Here is a 23,054-nt window from a genome sequence, read left to right as displayed (position 1 = left end):
GAATTAAAAAGCAACTGATTTCAGAATAGCACAGAGCATTCCAAATATTCACAGGCACTAAATAAAGTTTGTGCTGGAATACTACTTATGGACTGTCACAAGCTATGTGAAGAACACATCACCTTCTGTAAAGGCTGGAAGGCATTGAAACACACATTTTAGTCTCTTCACTTTTGAGGAACTGAGAAAGTGAAGTGTACTGTAACAATTATTTCTTTCCTTAACTACACTTCATAATTAAGTTCTGCAAGTCTCACTTAATATTTATGCTTAGCCAACTATAATTCTAGTTCTCTTAGTACCTTAAAAGAGATTCATAGCTCTAAAGTAAAAAAGTAATAGTTACCTTTCTGATCTCCTTCTTGCTCCTTATTCTCCAGTGGATCCCTTTATTTCCTCCTACAGTCTAGTCACACTCTTGCCTACACTTATAATCAGTCTTTCTCACCTTTTTTAACACTGAGTGAGGCATAATTCAGATGAGCTTAACAGAGATAAGAATATATGTACTAGATGTACAAGACAAATTAAAATGTGGAAAATAGGTATGTAAATATCAAATGGATTCCAAGTCAAACCACACATTCTGGCACAATTCAGCAGCTGTTCTCATTTGGTTCACACACTCGGTTGCAATATTTATTAAACACTTAGTAAGTTACTTTCACTGGGAAATTGTTTAAATTGGCTCAGCTCTGCAAGCAAAACTGGTTAAAAAATCATACCTGTTAAAGGCAACACTTATTTAAATTAGAGCTGGCAGATGGCTTTTAGATGGCACCCAAAACATGGAGCAAACTGGAAACATTGCATGACTGAATGGCATCTTCATCTCTGAGTTGATCACCTCCTCCCCGTGCACACACACAAAAGTTACCCGACCTGTTGGACCAGTGTTCCAGTCAGTCACTCATTCAAAGCCAGTACTTTCACTTTACCTTTGAATCCTACTTTTTTCTTTTCTAAAACAATGGTATGGTTTTGTTACAACACTGGAAAAATGCACTTGTGCAACACAACAGCAAACATTGAGGCTGACTGACAAAAGCAAAAACTGCTTTTGTTTTTTCTTCCACACGATCAGACATTTGAAGTGTATTTAAAATACTTAACTCAAAACTAAGAGTCCTGTTAAAAAAACAAGACTGCTGTAGCTTCATCACTTAAGTTGTTAAAATTTCATCTCCTCTAACTTTAAAAAGATCAAAATATAGTAACACTTAAAAGTTGGCTTTATGAGTGTGTTCTACAGCAAAAAAACCCAAAACACCTGCAGTCCCATGACAAAATCCTAATGTTTTCCAATTTTAAGAGTGAAGATTAAAGTAGAATATTCCTCTCTTTAAAGGTATTCAGAAGTATTGAAACCAAAAAACAAATACAGAGACTTTAAACACAAAAATAACAAATAAAAAAAACCCCACATCTGGCTGATTCAGGGAATGAGCATTACAACTTATCTAAATTTATTTACTTGAAATTTGCAAGCTATTATATGATCACCATTATTATTAAATTAGACCAGGTTTAGTTTCGTGAAATAGGAATTCATACTGCATAACAATATATTCAATATAACTCCATTCATTATACTAATAACATACAGGCAAATAGTTGCAGGTTGAGTTTCCACCAGTCTACCACACTGCTATCTCAGAAAGTTTCTTCCATTTCTTCTCCAGCTCATAAGAGGAAAATTTATTTCTTTACGAAGGAAAAAAAAAATTAAAAGGCAAGAGCAGCAAAAGCTGAGGATTATGCGTTGCTATAATAAAACAATGTTTTAGTCCAACAGTGTAAACTCAGTGCTTGGAAGAAAAAATTATCTGGTAAGGAAAGCAGTCTGAATAATTGTACCCTGCACTGCCCTGTTGCTATAGAAACTTATTTCACTGTAGCAGTTAATTGCTAATCAATTTATAATTTTTCATTACAAAGCTCAATAAAAGTCAAATGGGACACTGTCACATCTGTCCAGCAAGTCTGAATTATGTCTCTTCTGGCTACTGTTGGATTTTGCAAGTCCTACAGGAATGCTGGACATTTTTGATAGAGTTTTTATCAATTATTCCATCATGTTGCAGCATGTTAAGAAAATATTACTAGAACAAAGACCTAATTACTTTAGTACTAAAAATAAGATGGAGCTGGCTCTCATCCTAAGAGCACCAGAACAGTCCCATAGAAGTTACGTGAATAAAATACTGCACAAATGTATAACCTGTGCTCCAAAACCAGCATGAGGCCCACTGGATTATGCTTTTTGTGGTCATATACAGTAACAGACAGATGAAATAACATATTTGCTCTATTGTCCTGCAGTTGTTAATTTGCAATGTATCTTCCTTCTGGGGCTGAAGACATTTCATTACAATCCAGCCCAATAAGATGAAAAGTGTTGCAAAACAAACACAGCTACTAGCAAACAAGTATCAAATCCAAATCCCTAAAACAAATATAGTGAACTCTGATTTCCCACAACCCCATGTGTACAAGTTCTAGGATATCACCCAGTCTGAAAAGCAGAATCCTCCTTCAGAATTTTTAGAACAAAAGGCAATACGTTCCATTCAGGCACTTGCTTTCTCAATAAAAATATTTCTTTTAAAGTAAGCAAAGTATTAAGATATTTTAAGTAATAATAAGTGTTGGCAGTTTCACTGGTATAGATATTATGTGAAAAAACCCACAACCTTTTGCCTGCCATTAATAATTTTCTTTAAAAATTACCATCAAAGGGCTAAAAGTATTCCACATACCAAATGGTCACACAACACTGTCTCTTTCCTCAGGGTGATTTCTGTCTCAAGTGTAGGAGGGAGTGATCAGACTGTCCATTGTCGCCAAGAGACCTCACAGACACAGTGCTGCCCACGGAGTGCCCACAGGGCAGGCGTTTTGCTAAAGGTCCTCCCAGGAGACTGTGAGGACACCCCACACAGCCCAGCTCTTGAATCATCCCACCCGCTGATATGGGCAGACTGATACCAGGCACACCAGGGATCTCTGCTGTCGAAAATAATCACACCTTTAACCACCACTGATGTTCACACACTTTCCAAATCTAAACTCTCCTTTGTATCAATCTGCACGGCAAGTGCCACACTGCAAGATACCTCCTAAATAGGGGAGATAGAAATGAAGAAAAGGTTCCCAGATGAGTGAAGAGAAAGCACAGCAAAAGCTGCTTCCAGGCTCCTAAGACTGGGCTTCTCCAGGCCCTGATCCTACCAGCATTCCCCTTTGACTCCCTCTTATGTACACACAATGCTTCCATCAGTTTAGGACTAACAAAACACAATACACACATTAACCAGATCAATGCCAGTCCAACATGTTTTTGCAGAAGGTGTGTGGTGAGTTGACCCTGGCTGGATGCCAACACCCACCAAAGATGTCCTATCAGTACCCTCCCCAACTGGACAGAGGAGAGAAAACAATATAGTGAAAGGTTCATGAGCTAAGGACTGGAAGAAATCACTCACCTATTATTGTCATGGGCAAAACGGACTTGACCTGGGGAAATTAACTGAATTTATTACTAAGAAAATCAGAGCAGGATAATGAGAAGTAAAAACAAACCTTAAAACTACCTTCTCCCCACTCCTCCCCTGTTCCTAGCTGTACCTCCTCCCCAGGAGCACAGGGAGACAGGGAATGGGGGCTGCAGTCAGTTCATCACAGTGCTCAGAGAGAGGAGTCCTTCCCCTGCTGCAGGGTGGGGTCCCTCCCACAGCACAGAGTTCTCCATGAACCTTCCCTATCCGAGTCCTTCAGGCACAGCCTACTCCAGCAGAGTCCCAAGTCCTACCTGCTCCACATGGGCTCCTCCCTCCATGGGTCCACAGGTCCCTGCCAGGAACCTGCTGCAGCCTGGGCCTCCTGCAGGTTCACAGCCTCCTCTCAGGGATCCACCTGCTCTGATGTGGGTCTGCTCCAAGGGTTCAGGGGATCCCTGCATCCCTGTGGGCCTCCATGGGCTGCAGGAGCACAGCCTGTCCCACCATGGTTCTCACAGGGGAATCTCAGCTCTGACACCTGGAGCACCTCCTGCCCCTCCTTCTGCAGTGACCTTGGTGTCTGCAGAGCTGATCCTCTCACATGTTCTCACCCTGCTCCTCTCTGGCTGCAAATACATCTGCAAAATAACTTTTCTCTCCTTAAATATATTATCACAGAGGTGGTTACTACCATCCCTGACGGGCTCAGCCTTGGCCAGCAGCAGGTCCATCCTGGGCTTCTCACAGAAGCCCCCCAGAGCCTGGCCAAGCCAGTACAAGGGAACAGAGACCTCAGAGTGCAGCACACAGAGCACTGAGCAAGCTGCCACTGGACTGCTGCAGCTCATTGGTAACCAGTACTCTGTCACTCTAAAAATGAGAAGTATGGATCACCCTGAGCATCACTAAAAGCATCTTAACCTGGGCATTTGTTTGAGTTCTTTAGAACAGTTGTTTGCCCCATCTTTCTGATTTAGAAGTGCTAACATGTGCCCACGCTTAACTATCCCAGTTCCATCTAGAGAATTTACAGAGGCAGCATTTTGGCTAAAACACAGAACTACACTTGAACAGTCACTTCATTGGCACAGAAGCTATTCTGCCAACGCTCTTAGGTCAGAAGCATCACCTGGAACAGCATCTTAAAACTCTGTAGGTGTCAGCAAACAGCTCATGACACACAGACAGAAGTTATTCTGTACAAGGGACCACAGTTGCACAGCTGAAGGCAGGAGAGGCCATCCCCTCTGTTAAACTGATGTGAATGGAACTGGACAGTTGCCTTCAGAGGGGAGGGAGCACAAGTTCACACTGAAGTAACAGCAAGACATTTCCTGAAGTCACCTGTTGAGATATACAGCTCATGCTATTAAACAGCAATAATTCTCTAGTCAATACAAGCATCTCACTTTTACAAGCTGCATCCTGTATTTCTGAAATTCTTCTTTGGGAAAAAACCTCCTGGATCAATATATCACACTGATCAGGCACATTTTAAAAAAATATTATTTAGTTATTTATGGACAGTAAATAATAATTCAAATTGACTCAAAATGACAATGCAAAATGGGCTGCAAAACAGGTAAGAAATACAGCATTTGGCAGTAGATGATATCAAATTTCAAAAGTGGTATTGCCTAATCATGCAGCTATTCCTGCCCTCAAAAATTAGTATTTAAAGACAAACCCTCTTGACACCTTAAGTGCAAACAGGTAGCTATTGAAGGTCTCTGGCCCACTCTCTTACTAAAAAGGCTAAAGAAAAGCAACCTTTAGAAATACCTTCATTTAAAAATGAAGTCTGAAAATGAAATCAAACTATTCTGTAGGAAAGACAAAAATCTGAAGAAAAATGCACACTAAGTCTTCACCTATGGCTTCACAATACAGTATTAAGTTGTTGTTAAGAAATAGTATTTTCTATTCAAACCACTAAAATATGCAAATCCAAACATTTAGACTATAATTTAAATCTTAATAATGTATGTAAAAAAATTGCAAAATTATTCTTCTATATTACTGACAGTTGCCAATAGAAAACCAGAAAAATCAAGACAACAAAAGTAATTCTTTACAACTTGTGCCAAAGTTTCACTTCAATGATAGCTTCAAACATGTATCATCACAGTCATGCTCTACTACCCACCTCAAATATCAAGAAAACCTGCACAAAACCTTTCTAGAAGTCTTAAAAGAACCATACCAAAAATCCTTAAAAATAAGCTGCCAGTTAAAATAGGATGAGACTACAACTTTTAGGATTCTGTATTTGTTATGGTTACATTTGTAAGTTAGAAAAGGAGACATTAAGTTACTGAGATTCACAGAGTTATCCCTGTCACTGTAGCCCTGGGCAGGCCAAAGTGTCCTTTAGGCATTGTTCAAATTGTTTCTTTCACCAGACTTGTGGGTTTTTAAGACACAGTTCAATGTGTATTGGTATCCATTCTCTCTCCTGTTGTCATTGCTCCCCCTTTCTTTAGCTGAAAGAGAGAATTAAAACCATAAACTTGAGTCCTCTCCAACTTTCACATCATACCATTTCCCTGAAAAAAAAATATATCTAAAACTTCTGCTAAGTATTTTTTAATTATTAGCAAACTGGGGATAATGACATTTGTTCATAACATGCTATGTTTTCTCCCTACACCAGCATGCTCCTAAGCTAAATTTCTTGCTTAGACTAGTATTTTGTCTGACATAGCACTTCACAATCTCTAGTAGTACAAAAATTACACACTATTAAACCAACAACTTCTTAATATAGTCACCTTCCAATCTCACACGGAGTTAAAAAATAAGAATAAGAAATTATAAATATTTTTTTACCGTCACAGCCATATGTAAACATTAATATTAACTCATGAAATTAAAGAACAAATATATCTGGTAAACCAAAACTGAAATCCATTTGCAGAAAGTATCTATTAGAGATCTATCATTCCATTATGAACAGCTGGACTGAATAAGGCACGAGAAATCCCAATGCAAGTTCAACACTGCCACTGGAAAGGTTTCAATTGCAGCAGCTGGTGGTCCTGCCCACAAAGAGCAGGGGGCTGCATCCAGTGCACCAACAGCTGCTCAGCAGGAGCCAAACAGGCAACAGCAGCTGCCTCCAGATATAAGGGGCAAGAAATGGGTGGGATGCAGATGCTAAAAAATGGGCTGTCTATTCACTTGGGCCTAAAAGTGGAGTGAGTAAGGAAGAAAAAATACTGTTTCCCAGAAGGACACAACCAAATATTAATACTTAAAGTACAGCACATTTAATGTTACTGTTTCTTTTCCTTACACCTTCTAAGAGGACAGATAATGGAAATATTAGGCATTATTTTGAACTAAATGGCACTACTTTCAAGTAATAATTTGTCCAAGTGTGTCAACTCATAGTCATGACAACTGGATAGCAAGTGGCCTTCCAGTACACATCCTTCACAAGAAAGTAATTCAGATGGGTCCCTTTAGCCAGAAAACTGCAATAATACTTCAAACTAGGGCATTAAATTTGATTCTAGAATGTCAAACAAGACAATTATGGCTGGCAATCCTCTCAGAGGTGGGTCTAGGCAGCCTTTAATTAGAGTTTGAGGCACCTTCAATGTACATTTTAACTATTAACAGTTAACTATTTAAGTGTTTTGCAGACTCACAGATGTATAATGCAAACTCCTTGTAATTTCAGCACATAGCACAACGCTTTTATAAATATTCTGACAAAGCTGCCCCATAAAACTTTCCACAGGCACAGAAGTATTTGTTACAAATGACCCCTCTTTGCATCTGTGAAGCATTATGACTAAAATTTCATCAATTTGCAAAGAATAAGTGCCACAATTATTGGCTTTACGCTAAATTAATTTCCCCAGCTGAATTCAACTAAGTGCAGTATTACCACAAATGCACTTCAATACAAAACAAAAACCTCCAAAATTATAACTGCTGTGGCAAAAAACACCCAACCCAAGACACACACAGAAACTCACTGCCTATAAAATACTGCATCCCAACGTGGGGCTCTGGCCAGCCCAGCCCAGCATTCACTGTCAAACAGGCCAGCCAAAGAAGCAGTCACAGACAAATGAACTCTTACCTCAGAGAGCAATCCTTCAGCCAGCACAGTGCAAGAGCCCACTCAAGTCAAACAGTTGTGACATGGGCTTGAAGCACAGACTAGGACAAGAAAAAGCACTACAGACTAATATCACTTCCTACATAAAAATCATCTTGCAAGCTCTGTCAACCATAGATATTTCATCTTCCTCCAGAGCAAGAAACATTTAACAGTGTAACTGTCATTTTAAAGCAGCTTTTTAGTCTTTTTATCTTACTCTAGCCAGTCCTAGTTGCTCTGTAGAAGCCTCGTAACAAAATTAAACACTGAAAGCTACCTACACATCTGTAATCTACATTAACTCTTCACCGTTTCCTTCAGCAGTGTTGTTGAAAAAAAAGGCATCACTAAAAATTCTATCCTTCAGGAAAGATTACAGGAGTACTTTGTAACATGTCTGCCAATCCCCAGCACTGCTAGAATTAGGAATAGCATCACAAAACTCAAAGTGGTAAATAGATCCACCCATTAAACACCTGAAACAAATTTCCAAGAGGCTCTCAAATACCTTCACAACCACAGATCAAGAGGTAAAGTATTGCTGACCTAGCCACAATACCTCCATGAGACTGGCTAGTCCAGTCCCAGTATAACAACTATTATCCAACCCAAAGAGAAGAAAAAAACTCAGCAGGAATTAAAGGGATTTCTTGAAAAAAGAAATCTACAACACCTTTTTAAAGAGAGACAGAATAGAGTCACATCTAACACACCTGAGAAATGTGAAACATCAGCAGCAAATCCAACAGATGGATTTTAAGTTCTATGAGAGATTTTCATTAATAGATGAGAGTACAAATCAAATTTGTGAGTAATATCAAGACTGGAAGGATTTGTTGCATTATGCAGCACAGAACTGGAAATAAAACCCCTCTAATAATCTTAATAGAACAAAATTCAATGAAAATGCTACATGGCATTTATAAACATCCACAAAAATCAAGGCATGGATAAAAATGGAGAAAAGCAGCAATATGATAAGAAACAATCCAAGTGAGTCATCACTATGAGGATTCAAAAATGTCAACACTATTCAATATGTTAGCAAGAATATTAGAATACAGACACAGCAAGCAACAATTCTCCCTTGCTCTGTACTGAAGTCACAGAGCAAGCACTGGGTCTAGGTCTAGTTTAAGTACCACTAATAAAAGACAACAGAAGCCAACAGAGGAGAACAATTAAGCATTTGGAGCTCATTATCTGAGAAGAATGATTTAAGAGCTGGATTTATTTACCTTAGGAAAATTGAGTGGACAAATTAACAAGTTTTTAAATATGCAAAAGCCAAAGGCAATAGTCAACTGTCCTCTATGTCCACACTAAATAACTGCATTCAGCCTGGTTTGCTTTCTCTTTTTTCCCTGAAGGAGAAGTTTAGTCAGATATTGGAGGAAGAAGAAAGACAACACCAAAAATCATTATTGAAGGAAATTGTGGAATTCTCATTACTGCAAGTGTAAGAACCAGTTACTAAGATGTGGATATACTTCCCTCTGCTTCAGACCTACTGTATCTTCCAAGATCCTTACAAACCTCAGCACTTTTATAGCTCATATATGCTTTTAAAATGTGCATGGTTTTCAGAGGCCTGCCACAGCTTAGTGATCCGTATAAGCATACAGTAATACAAATTCACATTCCCACCACATCTTGAGAAAATGTGATGGTTTTCCCCACACATCCCAGCTTCCAACCTAGAACTGCCTGACACTGCTCTTCTCAGAGCAATATATTAAGCACAGTGACAAATGTCATCCATTACCATTCTGTCACTGCAACAAGTTCCCAGGTGAACAGTCTATAGAATGAAAGTCACCACCAAGGATAACACTCTTCAACTGCACAACAAATCAAGCCAGACACAAAAAAGTAATTTTGAGAACTGCAAAGGAAGGAATCCTATACATCAGTCTTTTCACCGATAAGCAGGCACTACCAGTATGTCAACTCTCAATAAAAGAAGTTGAGATATGAGATGATTTTCATCCTAGTACAAATATCATTTCCAAGACACTTGCTCAAGTAAAGCTTAAAAAGACAGTCAACAAATTCTGCCCTACATGGCTCCAGCAACCTGTGCTTATCACTTATGTATGCTTCTAATCCAACACTACTGCAACATATTGTAATATTGCAAAGTTATTAACAGACTGCTGCTTTAAATAGCTGCAAGAAAAAAAGTCAAACTAAAGGCGAAGCCTCTTCTTGCAACAAGGTGATTTCAAAAAAATGAAACAGCCAATGTTAAGAAAGTCTGCCACACATTACCAAAGAGTATATAGCCAGAATTAAAAGGTTTTCTGTCCTGTAATAAGCTAAACTGTACATTCAAATTTCATAACCTGCCGATATATTACGTAAAAATTAAGACTGTGCACCATGCAACACTATTGCTAATGTGTACCTGCATTGCAATGACAGCTGCAGATGAACCTGCCCAGAAACTTTTACAACATAAAGAGAATAACACATCATCTCACACACAACTTCTCTAAGGAAAATGCACAAGCTTTCTAGCAGGAAGGGAAAAGGACTTGATAGTTAATGTCAGCAGCAGGCTGGAAAGCCTTGCCTTGTCAGTCATTCCTAAGGCAAGGAAGATGATATAGCACCCTCTTTTCCAGCCTAATGAATCAACTAATAAATCATTTTGCAAAGCTAACCACAAACCATATTTAAGTTCTTTGGGACTGTCTTATAAACAAAAATCAAGTAACAGCCCTCACTCCTGGTTAGGGGCTGTAGGAAAAAGCAACCCAACAAGAACATTAGAGCATCATAACTTGAACAATTTTTGAATTATTATGTAATAATCTCACTCCATGAAGAGGGAAATGCCTAAAATAACAGGAAAAGCTTCCTTTAACACCTATAAGTCTCTTAATCAACATCAAGTCAACAATCCCTCAGGAACAGATCATTCCAGAACTGACTTAAGGCTGAAGCAGAGGCTTTACTCAGGAGAGGCCTCCAAGGCAGTGGATCCCAGCAGACAGTCCAGGCCACTGAAGGGGGCTGAGCCCCTCCAACCCTTTCCTTGCTGTCACTGTACTCATCAACCCCAAGATGACACCATTCAACTCACCAAATCAAGAGGAAATCTGCCCAGAAAAACTGCAAGTACTTTTTGCTGCTGGTTTAGCAAGCTGTACTAGCTCAACCAGAGGCTGAGCACTGCCAAAGACAAGGAGATGGAGCACACTGCCAAGAGGATCCTACACTGCCAGTCCATCATTTACAGCTGTCACTAGATCAGGTGAGTACATGAAAATTTTCCCTTTCTGGTTAATAAGAGATCACTGCACACATCTAACCTGAAAGCCAAAGTAAAGGAGGACTGAAAGGAAAGTCCCTTGACACTCAGTGCAGTTAAGAACAATTACATACTTATCTAAGTAAACCAACCACATCTCATTCTGTCACAGTTTAACTTCTTACTAAACTACAGGTCTGTGTCTTTTTTTTTTTTTTAGTGGATCCAAATCAGAAAACAGGAGTTTTCTGGAAGTCTGCATTGCTTTATAAACACAAAGACAGCTGCAACGTTTCATTATTTTATAAAAATCAGGTTTTTTTAATAATGTTTTTATTATTCTTCTTAAATAGGTGAAGAACAAAGTTGGGAGAAAGTACCTTTTTGCTTTGAAAAGTCTCTAGAGACAGCCTCAAATGCTGCCCAAAACTCTATTTGTACTCCAATCCTAAGGGTTTGGTAGAGAGACAAATCTCCACACCACTGTCCTGGATGCCAGATGTAACTTCTCCACCAAGTGCCTTGGAAGGATCAAGGTTACCTGGAAACATTTTTCTTTATGTAAGTTAAATCTCCTAAAACAACACACACATCAGCAGTTCATGTAAAAAGGTGACTTACAAACCAGATATAGCAGACACAAAGCATTTAGGATTTAAGGGAAACTAAAAGAAGAAAGATTAGCAATATGGATGTCAAGAAATATCCTTCCAAGTGGTATCTCTGCTTCAATATTAGGTTATTTATTCTTAAGTGTCATTCATGGCTTAAGTGTTACTCTTCCTTAATGTGTACTGATCTGCAAAGGATTACTGATGCAAGAATTATCTCAGTACCTAACAGACATGGTCACTTAAAATACAGTCCTGGTGATTCTTTCACTCATTTTAGGAAAAATATAGCGTTTTCCCATCAAGAAAACAAGTCTTAAAAATATATTTTAAAAAAAGGGAAAAAAAGAAAAAATAAAAAGACAAAATCATGGTGAGCTGATATATTCACACAGCACAGCTTCATTAAATTCAACTCAATACTCCAATATGACTTAGCCAGAATGAAAATCATGATCTTAAAGTAATCAGGGAAAATTCTTAAGGGATACATAAATAATTATGAACTAACAGCTAAAACTGAAGTTATCAGCACCTGCATTATGCCAAGGAGCACAAATAGGTTGGTCTTAAACAGATCAAATCCCTCTCCCCATCCTGCTCCCAGGAACAGGAAGGAACACAGAATGTCATAGTCTGCCCAGTTTAAGGCAGAATTACATCCTGTCCATTTAGGTAACAATAGCTCTCTCCCCTTTCTGATAGCTACAAGATAGAACTTTTGATTCTGAAAAGTTCACATGATAAGTTGACAGGCTGTCAGCCTGTTCCTGTTTCACTTTTGTACACAGACAAAACAGTTACTTCCAACTGAAGTTCCAAAATAAATTCCAAAGCAGCAAGTACTGCAGATTTAAGCCAGACCATCGTCCCATTTCATTTAAAGTGCTTTCCTTAGACTGAGTCAATCTATTTCAGCTCTTTCTTTAGGTGCACTTTACTAAAGTATTATAATATAGAATATACAGTATTATTTTACATAGTTAATACTGTAAAAGGTCATTAATTCTGTACTAACAATGTGTGTTTTTCACTCTATTCAGAGAAAAAAGTGTTTCACATTGTCACAGGTATAAATGCCTCCTGAGTTCACAAACTCAAATTTCTCAGTTATTGTATACCATAGCAGTAGCTTTTAGCATCTAAAAAGATATCCAAATACCCAGCTCAAGAAGACTTTTGTAATTTGATATACTTATTTCATTCCTTATTGTGAACAACGTTCCAGCCTTTAGATTTTTATTTCTCAGAAGTGTGGCAAGAGATGACTAAGAGAACTTGCAAGAATCACATGTGCCATTACTAAACTACATAAAGGCCTGCTCTGTGAGCTGAGGGAGAGAACTCTGCAGCTACTTTGCAAGGAAAAAACAAACATAGCAAGACCCAAACACGGCAACAATTTAGGATACAGATTTTCAGAGATATTGCTCCTCAGGATACCTTGTAAAGACAGCTACTGGTTGTAAGCAGGAAATACTGTCTGATACTAAATACTCCTTGTATGCTTGAAGAGGCCATTGTCCAAGCACTCTTTGAAACATACCTAGATTATTAAAATTCATTAAAGAGTGAAACTAAATACACACAGACACACTTTCACATAAAATTATACAAAACATATCAGATCTGTTAGGTCACAGTCAACAAACAACCACGTAGACTTTAAACTCCTGCTGTGCCGACATTTTACAGAAAGTAGGAGTGCTGGGGGCACTACCCAGGACACAGCAGATCCAGGCATAATCCCTTGCTCATCCACGAGCTTCCTGCACAGCCTCCTGTGAGTCTCTGGCTCTCTGTGCCCCCATCCCATGCTGAATGGTGAGCTAAAAGCAGGAAGATTTCAAGGTACTCACATGATGGCAGCTGAGACCCGAGCATGTAAAATAACGAACACCCACTATGTGAAACAAAACAGAAAGCTGAGATTCATTAGATCTGTGTTTACATCTCTGAGGAGTGACATGTGTTCACCTAGCATGGCAAATTCCGAATTGTTCTCTGAATCCCATAAAATCAAGGGTATGTTCATAAATATAGTGACCTGAGAGATCAAAAGCATGCACTGACCTGCATCCTATAATGACAAGCAAGGAGTCTCTCTCTCAAGCACATCAATCTTACTTTCCTGCAAAAGCGACTTTCTCTCTGTCAATTATCTGATATTTAAGACTCATCTCACTGCACCGCTCCCATTTAGAAACAATTCTAAAACCAACCCACACTTCTAAGTCATAACAAAGGCCTAAAGCTGCACGGAATGCTTCAGCCATGCAACCAAAGCTAGGAAGATCCTGGAAGCAGGGATTTGACACCACCATAATCACAACAGGCATTAGTGTGCCCAGCAAATTCTGACCTGAAGCAGCAGGTGAAGGAGGCCCAGGGAGGGAAAGCCAACCCTCATTCCCGCACAAGGAGGGCCCAAGCGATCGCATCCCTGCACAGGGCCCACACACACACACACACAACTCCCGCCGGTGACACCGTATCTGGAGCAGCCCCGAGCACCGACCCGGCGCCGATGCCCTCACACCGCCCTCGCCCCAGGCCTGCTCTCCCCCTCCCCAGGCGCTACCCGGTTAACCGGGAGCTCGGCCGGAGCCGAGGAGCGCCGGCCCCGCGGCCGGGGGAGGGGGCAGAGCGAGGGAGGGGCGGCCCGGCCTCGCTCCCCCGCCCCCGGCGCGGCCCCGGGGCTCCCGCACCCCGGCGGGCGGGCGGCGCGGAGCCCCCGCCAGTCCCCGCCCCATCCCGGCGGGGGAGCCCCGGTACCTTGCGGACCCCCTTGTAGATGTAGAAGTAGAGCTCCCGGCCCACATTGAAGCAGAGCCGGTCCCCGTTGCCGCTCTGGTCGTTGACGTTGACGAAGGAGACGCGGACGGGGTTGGAGCCCTGCGAGTTGAAGGGCACGCGGTTAGGCCGGCTGTACTCCGAGTGGCTCAGCAGCTTGTACAGCCCCTCCCGGGTGGTGAACTGGGTCTTAATCTCGTTCATCTCCTTCCCACCTCCCTCCGCCGCCATCTTGGAAAGGAGCGCTCATCCTGCCCCAGTGCCCGGATGTGCCGACACTGCGCAGCCGCCGGCGCGCGCGCGGCCCCTGCGCGCGGGGGCGACACGAGGAGGCGGGGCCGGCGGGGCCTGTTTACCGCGCGACTGCGCGCGCGCCGGGCCCGCGCGCCCGGGGGGCGTGGAAAGGGGCGTGGCTTGGTGCTGGGGCGGGGCCCGGGGCGGGAGGCGCGGCCTGGGGCGGGAGGGGCGGCGTGCCCGAGGGGCCCGGCCGGGGACACCGTGGGGTCCTCGCGCTCGGCCTCCCTGCCCCGCAGGGCCGTCCCGGAGAGCAGCACTGCCGCCGGAGCGCTCCTGGACGTCTGTAGTGAGCGGGACTCCACTCCCTCTCTGCGCAACCTGTCCCAGTGCACGGTCACTGCACAGTAAAGAAGTTCTTCCTCATGTTCGTGTGCAAGTTCTGTGCATCAGTTTCTGCCCATGGCACCAGCGAGAAGGGCCTGGCTCTATCCTCTGACAGCCCTCCTTTAGATATTTATACACATTGATGAGGTCTCCTCTCAGTCAGCTTTTCTCAAGGCGGGACAGGCCCAGCTCCTCAGCCATTCCTCCTAGGAGAGATGCTCCAGTCCTTCAATCATTTTTGTAGCCCTCCACTGTACCCAACCCAGGAGCTCCGCGTCTCCCTTGTGCTGCAGAGCCCAGAACTGGACCCAGCGCTGCAGGAGTGGCCTCAGCAGGGTCACCCAGCATGGTGGCTCCACGGGCAGCTGCTCTGGGGATGGGAGAGAGGGGGAGGTCATGAGCAGGGGCTTTGTGCACCCACAGGGCCCTGCCACCCTGGGATGTGGGCATCAGTGCCAGCACAGCGTAGGGTGAGGTGGCCCCTGCTGCTGGAAGTGCCAGATAATCAGGAGGTGTCCATGTGCAGCGCTGGTTTTCAGGCAATGGCTCCCAGGTGAGAGCCCCCACTCACATCACAGGGAGGCACCACAGCCCTGGCCATCTCCATTGGCTCGTTTGCCCACAGGGGACTTGCCAGTGCCTGGAGCCTGGTGAGGTTCCTGCTGTGAGAGTCTGTCAGTGCAGAGACAGCAAATCCAGGTGTGCAGCTGTACTTTGACACTTCATGCCAAGCTCAGGTGCCCTGATGGAGATGGTGCCTCCATCCCTCCAGCCCTGCAACAGCCTCCAACCTGCTTCAGGCAGAGCCAGGCCTGGGAGTTGGCCTGAGGTGTGAACCTGAAAAACTGGTTATCAAATCATTCACCCCATTGTTCTGATCATCCTGCAGCCATGCAGCCAGCTCTGTTGCATGAGGAACCAGATCAATATCAGATGGAGGTGGCACAGGGCTGGGAAGGATTGCATTCACTGGGCAGGGAGGCAGGACTGTTTCTTCTGACAGCAGTTTCAGCATTAAGAGTTTGTCTGACTACAGCCCCATGACTGACTCAAACTGATCTAAGACTGATTTCCATCTGGAAAAAAAGATTTTGGCCCCTCCTCTACAGGTATTTCCATTTCTTGCCTTGCATCAGTTCTAGTAATCATGCAACCAAAGGGTGAGTCAGATCCACCTGAAAATTAACACACACACAGAAATTACGAGTTCTCAGGTAAGCAAAGTGTTGATCAGCAGCCAGGTTGATTCAACTCACCACAGAACTGCTGGAGCCAAAATAAGGAAGGAGTTGGGAATGTGGGACTAGGGGAAGATAAGCAGCACAGAATTAGAATATTTTAAGTTAACAATAAAAAAACCCACACTTTCAAGGTATAGTTTCCTGCTGTAGCTGTATGGCTCTAATGTGACTGCTACCAAAGGCATTGTCTTGCTCTCTTCTTTCTGGACATGACTGTCTGCTGCTACTCCTCCCTGTACCAGCCACAGTGCTTTCCTGACCTCATGAGGAGCCATTTCTGAAAGGTAAATGGCTTTTAACAACTCAGCTCCTTGCAAATGTGAAATGAGTATGGTTAAACAAAAAACACTGACTGCTTAAGGGAATGGACAGCAGGACCTTCTTGCTTTCCATTACATCAGCTCAGCTGAAGAACTCCACTCAGCCTTCCAGACTGCAGGGGGTTAAAGGGATTTAGTTTCAAGTCAATTTAGTTCAAAGAGATTTTGTTTGTAGCTGAATACTGTCTTGATGCTGACCATCAAAATATTAGTAAAAAATAGCTGAGAGACACAAAACAGCCAAGGATCTCCAGAACAGAGTATGTATCTGAGTGAATACTGAACAAGTACAGATGATTAGACTTCTAAAAGGCCAAGTATTGAAGACTTGCTTGAAATTCTTAAGATAAAGCCAATCAATAATGATTTTGTCAGCTTATCAGCCAGTCCTGCCAGATGGTATTGATGACCTCCTAAAAGCACATAAAGTAGGTAAGCAGCCCTGCATTTTTTTAATCATGTTAAGAGTGATTGTTTCATAAAGAAATTTCATTAATGGACTTACAGAGAGAAAGAGTATTTTCTTTCACCAAAGAATCACCAAAGAAGAGCAGGAACAGCAAGGATCTCTTAATAGTAATGTTCAAAACAGATAAGGATGTAACAACAACAACAAAATTTAAAAAAAAAAATGTGTTGCTCCAAGCAGGCATACTCAGTATGTCTTATTCATTACCCACTGACAAGACAGGATAGATCACTCTGAAGAAGAAAGCAGGCAACTTTGGTAGAGGGACTGTGTGGAATGCAAATCACACTGAAACCACAGCAGGCCATCTGTCACTGATGGAATGAGTGTGATCCAAAGAATAAACAAAGTTAACAAGTACCTGGTTATCAGCAGTACATGATGGTGTAGAAAGTCAAAGAATTGATGTAGTGTTTAACATTTACAAGAAACATCAATAAAAGCTGCTGAGAGATTCCATGGAGAATCCAAGACAAATATTCATTTGAAAAACACAGCTGCAAGTCACAAGAACACTATTGTACAACCCCATCAACAATGCTCATCAAATACTAGGAGAAAAAGAGATAACAGAGATAAGTCTTATAAAAAAAATCCCCTGTACCACTTGAAAATTCTTCTGTTTCAAGCTAACCAAGGATGATAATTCTGAAATGATCTCATGAGGACACCCCAAATGAGTTGTTTTGTATGCACCACACAACCAATAAACTGAAGTGAGTCACAATCACTGCTGTATTGTGCCTTTACCTTTTGCAAATTGTTTTGGCAAATTGGAAAACAGACATGAGCGAAATTCACTAACAGTAATAAAATAGTTTGGTCCTTCGAGATTGCTTTATGCAGGGCATAAACTGGTCCTGCAACTTTTCAGAATGTCATATTAATAGTGCTTTTACTGGACATGAAGAACCTGCAAGTACAGTTATGAACAAAACTTTCCTGTGTTTGAGTTTGAATGTTGTCTGTTACTTCCCAAAAAGTGCAGCAACTGGTATTAGCTTTTAGCAGCTTTCCTGAGACAAAAAAAAAAGAGAAGGGTGATTACACCCATACTGCATCAGGCAAACTGTCTATTCCAGCAAGCACTGCCTGCAGATTATACTGCAGAAATCAGGAGACCATCTCTGTGCTGTCTGTCAGCTATAGCAGGTTTGTCAAGTCTTTCTGGGACTTCTGATGCCCAAAACAATTTAAGCATTTAGTGTGACTGGCTTAAGAGTCAACAGAGTCCAAAGCTCTGCAATGTGTCAAATTTTAACAACTTTTGAATGTATGTGAGTTACTAACAGGTACACAGACACGTAAGGAGCACATCTGAACTAGGCAAAAGTTGGTGCTGGTGGGAGGATGGCATGAAAGTTCCATTTAATATGGGGAGAAGAAAGAGGAAATATATTTCCAAATACTTACATGGTCTTTAAAGTACATTTAACTTGCTTTCATCATGAGAAATTATTGTTTCTGGCATAGTTTCATAGCTGCTTATTTGCATTAGGAATCTCTTCTTAAACACTGCATACATTTAACATTAAATATGTGAGGTAATGCATTATGTATTACAAAGTGAAAGGGTGTTACAAGGAAATTTCTGCTCTCCTAGAACACATTACATGTGGTTTATACTTGTATCCCTCCACAGAGGAGCAAGAGCATGTGAAGCATTTTGTTTTCATAGTGTGGCGGTTAATTGCTGAGAAACAAATGGGTACTCTTGAAAACAGACATTTGGATTGAAGGAGGCAAGGTAAAATGAGTCTGCTTTGTAGCTGGGACAGGATGATGGGTGAACTCTGTTGCTGTCTTTGGAAAACTTCATTCTGCTGTTTGCAATCAGGTCTCTGTGAGTTGTCTCCTGAAAAGAGTACCTTGCCTCCATAGCCAGGAGTGCTGCTCATGTCAACAACAGTTATTATCTTGGAACTGTAGTTGTCCTGGAAATTACGTTCTCTGAAGATAAGACTGAGATATTGAAATTAATTTAAATTCTACGGAAAGCCAGAGAGATTGTTTTGATATACCTACAAATAACTTGTGTTTCTAAGCTGTGCTGCAGCATTATGTACTTCTCAAAACTCCCTAAACAGGGAAGACATATTGTCCATATAAACACTACTGCTGTAATCAGTTGAGGAATGACAACCTGTGAATAAATAAGGTCTGATTGTTGGTGAGCAGCAGCAGCTCTGTTTCTCACAAAACTGGAATTTCTAGACAGTGTTGCAGTGTGAGAATGCAGTGCCATTGAGACAGCCAAGGACACTCCTGAAGTGCAGTCTGCAATAGACCCTTGAATGTTTGTAATTCAAGAAACAATAGATTCAGCAAATATGTGCTTCAGAATTATTTTGTCTTTCATCAGAACTGGCTGTTTCACTCAGCTGGTTTTCATTGGGAAACTCGTGGTTACTGAGTTACAGTAATGCATGGTTGGTTATTGATGAGTCTTGTAGGTCAGCCAAGCAACCTGCAACAGTGAGTTAATGGTCATCCATGCAAGAAAAGTGGGCTGCCAGTGTGTGATTTAGGAGTCCCTAAGCAGAACAAGAAATAAGGAAAGCTGAGAAAGGTGTCCTTGGAAAGAACAGACTTTAACAGTCAAGGAAAGGGAAGCATTACCAGCATTTAAAAAAAAAAAAAAAAGTGTCTTTGTTTAAAGGTGACCAGATTCAGGAGCCTCTGAACATTTTGAACATAGGACAGGTATGTGCATGTGTATCTTAAGGTTATGTCAGGTTCTTCAGTGTCCCCCAGGTCACCTACCTAGCTGATGGTGAGATCTTTCTCTGTCACTTTGGTGAATTACACAAAGAGAACTGAAAACTTGTTAGCACATTCTTCATTCCTTTATCACCTTTCTCACATCTCAGAGGTTGCAGAGAGCTTCAGTAAAAGAATGGCTATCTGCTTTCTGTCCAGTCATAGGAGGAGATTCTCCATCAGTGTCACAAGCATAATTTCATTTCCATGGCTGGAATCACTGTCTCCAAATTGTTTTAGATGAAGCATTGAAGCTTTAGATAAATGATCGTCTAATGGGAATTTTTATGAGTTTTTCCATAAGCTCACTGAAGCATGGGTGCTCTGGATACTGCACAGCACTGGCTCTTCATTCAGTGCTGGTTGAATCATTGCACATTTAAAGAAAGGAGAGCTTATTTCCCTGAATTATGTGCTGGCTCCATTCTGGTCATCATTATGTGCTGGCTTTGCTATGGTCATGTGGTCACTGATTTTCATTTGCAGGTCTAGAAGGGCATAAGTTAAATTCACATGGCTTTTCCATCCATCTGGGTGTCCAGAACTTACTCATATATAGGAAGATTATATACAGCCTTATAGATAAAATTTACCAGTACAGTATTTTCCATCAAAGTGGGGATAGCTTTTTTATGATTGGGGTTTTGTCATCTACAAGATAGGCTGAGGAGAAAGGGTATTTATTATTGTTACATATGTACTCTTACATTACCATAGCTACCTTATAATTTCATCACACACAAAATTTAATTAATCATAAAAAATTATCACCACTCAGGCTTTCAGCAGCCTAAGTGCCTGTCTAAATGGAAGCCTGACTCTCTCCATGCCTAATGGGACTTGTTCAGTTTCTCTCTCCTCACTTTCTCTCACTGCATACATAAAGCTAGGGATGGTATTACTAAAGAAAGGTGTGATTTAGAAGATTACCTGTGTAGAATAGGCTCTTGGGACCCTGCTTTTCTGGTTTTTCTGAAACTATCATCATTATGCAGCTCATACAATATTGTTCTTACATAACAAGCACTTCTCAGTAATCATGTAATCAAGTACACACATTCCTGTGACATTCCTTGTCTTTAGCCTCCGTCTTTCTAAGCCAAGTGCTAGATATAACAAGATTTATGTCATTTTCCAATAGCTGCTCTGTTGGTTGAGCTAAATCCCATCTGAAGTCTGTTTGTTCACTGTCATTTTTCTTTTCATGAGTAGGTATAACAAGCTAAAATCAAATGTAGGGTAGATGTGTATTAAATCTTCATGTATTTTCCTTGTTTTCAGTAGTAAAATGATGGAATTGCTTCTTATAGGCATGGTAAAATACAGACAGCACCAGTCTGACATCTTTCACAGGCAATTTCTTTCAATTTCCAAATACTAACTTCTTGATTCAGTGATTTGACACAGATGAGGATATTTGATATATGCACTGGCATACAGATATTTCCTTTTTTTTTTTTTTAATCAGTTAACTAAAACTCTACTGTGATGTCTAAATATATTGAATCTCTACAGGAAAATAAATCTGGGGGATGGACTTCTGTGACAGGATCAGTCTCAGTGTACCAAAGGAGAAGGGAAAGCTCTGCACATTTATAAACAAACTGATTTTTACAACTTTCACTTATTTAAACAGAGATAAAAGTATAATAATTAGGAATTGATCTTAACACAAACCTTCAACTTTTATATATGTGGTTTTATAGTTGTTTAGAGTTTTTTAAAAGTTAAAAATAAGCAAGCCTGATCCAACCAACAGATATCCTGAGACAGCTATTGGTTTGTGGAGTGGGAGAGAATGGTTGAATAGTTAAACATATGATTCATAGAAAATTAATTTAACAAAGTATCTATTAAAAATAATGGACTCATTGAGGGGGTTAACTTAAAAAAAAGAAACCAAACAACTTTTATAAGGTTAAAACTCCTGTGCCATATACACAAATATATATTGCTCTCTCTACCTATCTCTACATATTTGTTCAATATGACTCCTATAGAGAATATTTATATTTGCTGTATTAGCCCCATCTGGTGAGTTCTAACAGCATTGCAAACTGGACAGCCCTGATGCTGCACTCTCATGTCCCAGCTCTTGGGTGGGTGGCAGGGCTTGCACAGAGACCCCTGTATTGCTCCCTTTGCCCACTGCACAGGGCACAAACAGCAGCAGGAATCCTCATCAGCATGGCAGTACCATGGCTCATGAGCTTCTCTTCTGCTTTCACGGATTCATCTCCCAAGTCAGGGAGTTAATCTGTTTGTTTGCATCCAGAAACATGCACAGCCCATCAGTGCACCTGAGTCAGCCCCATTCCCAGGAAATCTGCCATTTCTGATCCTTGGTGCTGTTCCAGCCAAGGCCACGTGTGCCAGGGCTGAGCCCACTGCTCCTACAGAGACTTTACCTTTCAGTGTTTTTCTGGGAGGGCTGTGGTCCACTTTCTGTGACTGCAAAGGGATGTCACCCATCAATTAGCTCATTTCAGAGCAGCTGCTAGTGGACACAGTAATGGGCAACCTGCTCCAGGTAGCCCTGCTTGAGCAGAGAGAGATGAGGTGGCCTCCAGAGGTTTCCTCCCATCCTCAAACACTCCATCATCCTAAGTTTGCCCTTAATATTATAATTTATTTAATATAAATATGAATAATTTATTCAATATCAATATGAATCAACACTGGTTTGGGTAGGAAGCATTTTACTTACCTTCTGTAAAAAGAAATTTTTATAAAATTCTTTTGAAGTGCAGGATCATGCTGTTAGTTTCTAAACAAGAAACAAGGAGGCTGCTTGCCTCTAGTAAATGAGTTAGCAAACCCTGTCAGCCTTTGATATTTGGTAGGTCAGACTAAGACACTCTCCATGGCTGCCTTGACTTGCTCCATGCCTAAGGAGTCTTGTTCAGTTTCTCTCTACTCTCCTTCTGTTGCATGTCTAAACCAAGAGATGGGCTGATTTTTAATGTTTTTTTTTTAATTTTATTTTTTGGTGGCTTAAAGGTTACCTACACTAATTCTGTAGAAAGATGAGTGATGACAATGATTCTTTTACTGCCAGACTTAGCTGATGAAGATTAGTTGCTCTTCTAATATAAGCTGAAATGTGGCTACAGGCTGTTTCTTTCCATCATTTCCCTTTGGAAAATTCAAACATAATCTCATCATAGTATTTCTAGTCAGTTTAAATTATAATTGATTCTGTTTCTTCTGTCTACTTTCCTTCCCACAGCTGTGACAGGAGAGAATTGGGGCAAAATAAAAACAGCTAGTAGCCAGACACAAGGGCCTTGTGGCCTTTTTTCATGAGAGGTGAATAAAGGGGGTTGTTTAAGAAGAACTTAAATAGGAACAGGAAATAATAGCATATCT

At 41.2% G+C, this 23,054-nt stretch overlaps 1 protein-coding gene across 6 annotated transcripts in view; it reads right to left on the bottom strand.

Annotated features, from left to right (window-relative positions):
• WDR20 (WD repeat domain 20) overlaps positions 1-14,546 on the bottom strand; it is a 45,896-nt gene extending 31,350 nt beyond the window's left edge. For 4 of the 6 annotated variants that reach the window (XR_008508465.1, XR_004980335.2, XR_008508466.1 and 1 more), the window contains exon 1: positions 14,257-14,546. Coding sequence is in view for 3 of the 6 variants with exons in the window: in XM_036384484.2 (XP_036240377.1) it covers positions 14,257-14,505 (249 nt within the window). In the remaining 3 variants the exon portion in view is untranslated. The remainder of the gene's footprint in view (positions 1-14,256) is intronic. The other 2 variants (XM_054515261.1, XM_036384485.2) reach the window with 2 other exon arrangements.
• Between the last annotated feature and the right edge of the window lie 8,508 nt (positions 14,547-23,054).

Source organism: Molothrus ater, chromosome 6, assembly GCF_012460135.2.
Source record: "Molothrus ater isolate BHLD 08-10-18 breed brown headed cowbird chromosome 6, BPBGC_Mater_1.1, whole genome shotgun sequence".
In the NCBI taxonomy this organism is placed as follows: Eukaryota; Metazoa; Chordata; class Aves; order Passeriformes; family Icteridae; genus Molothrus; species Molothrus ater.
Note: the sequence above shows the minus strand (reverse complement) of the source record. Positions and strands in the feature narration are given on the sequence as shown.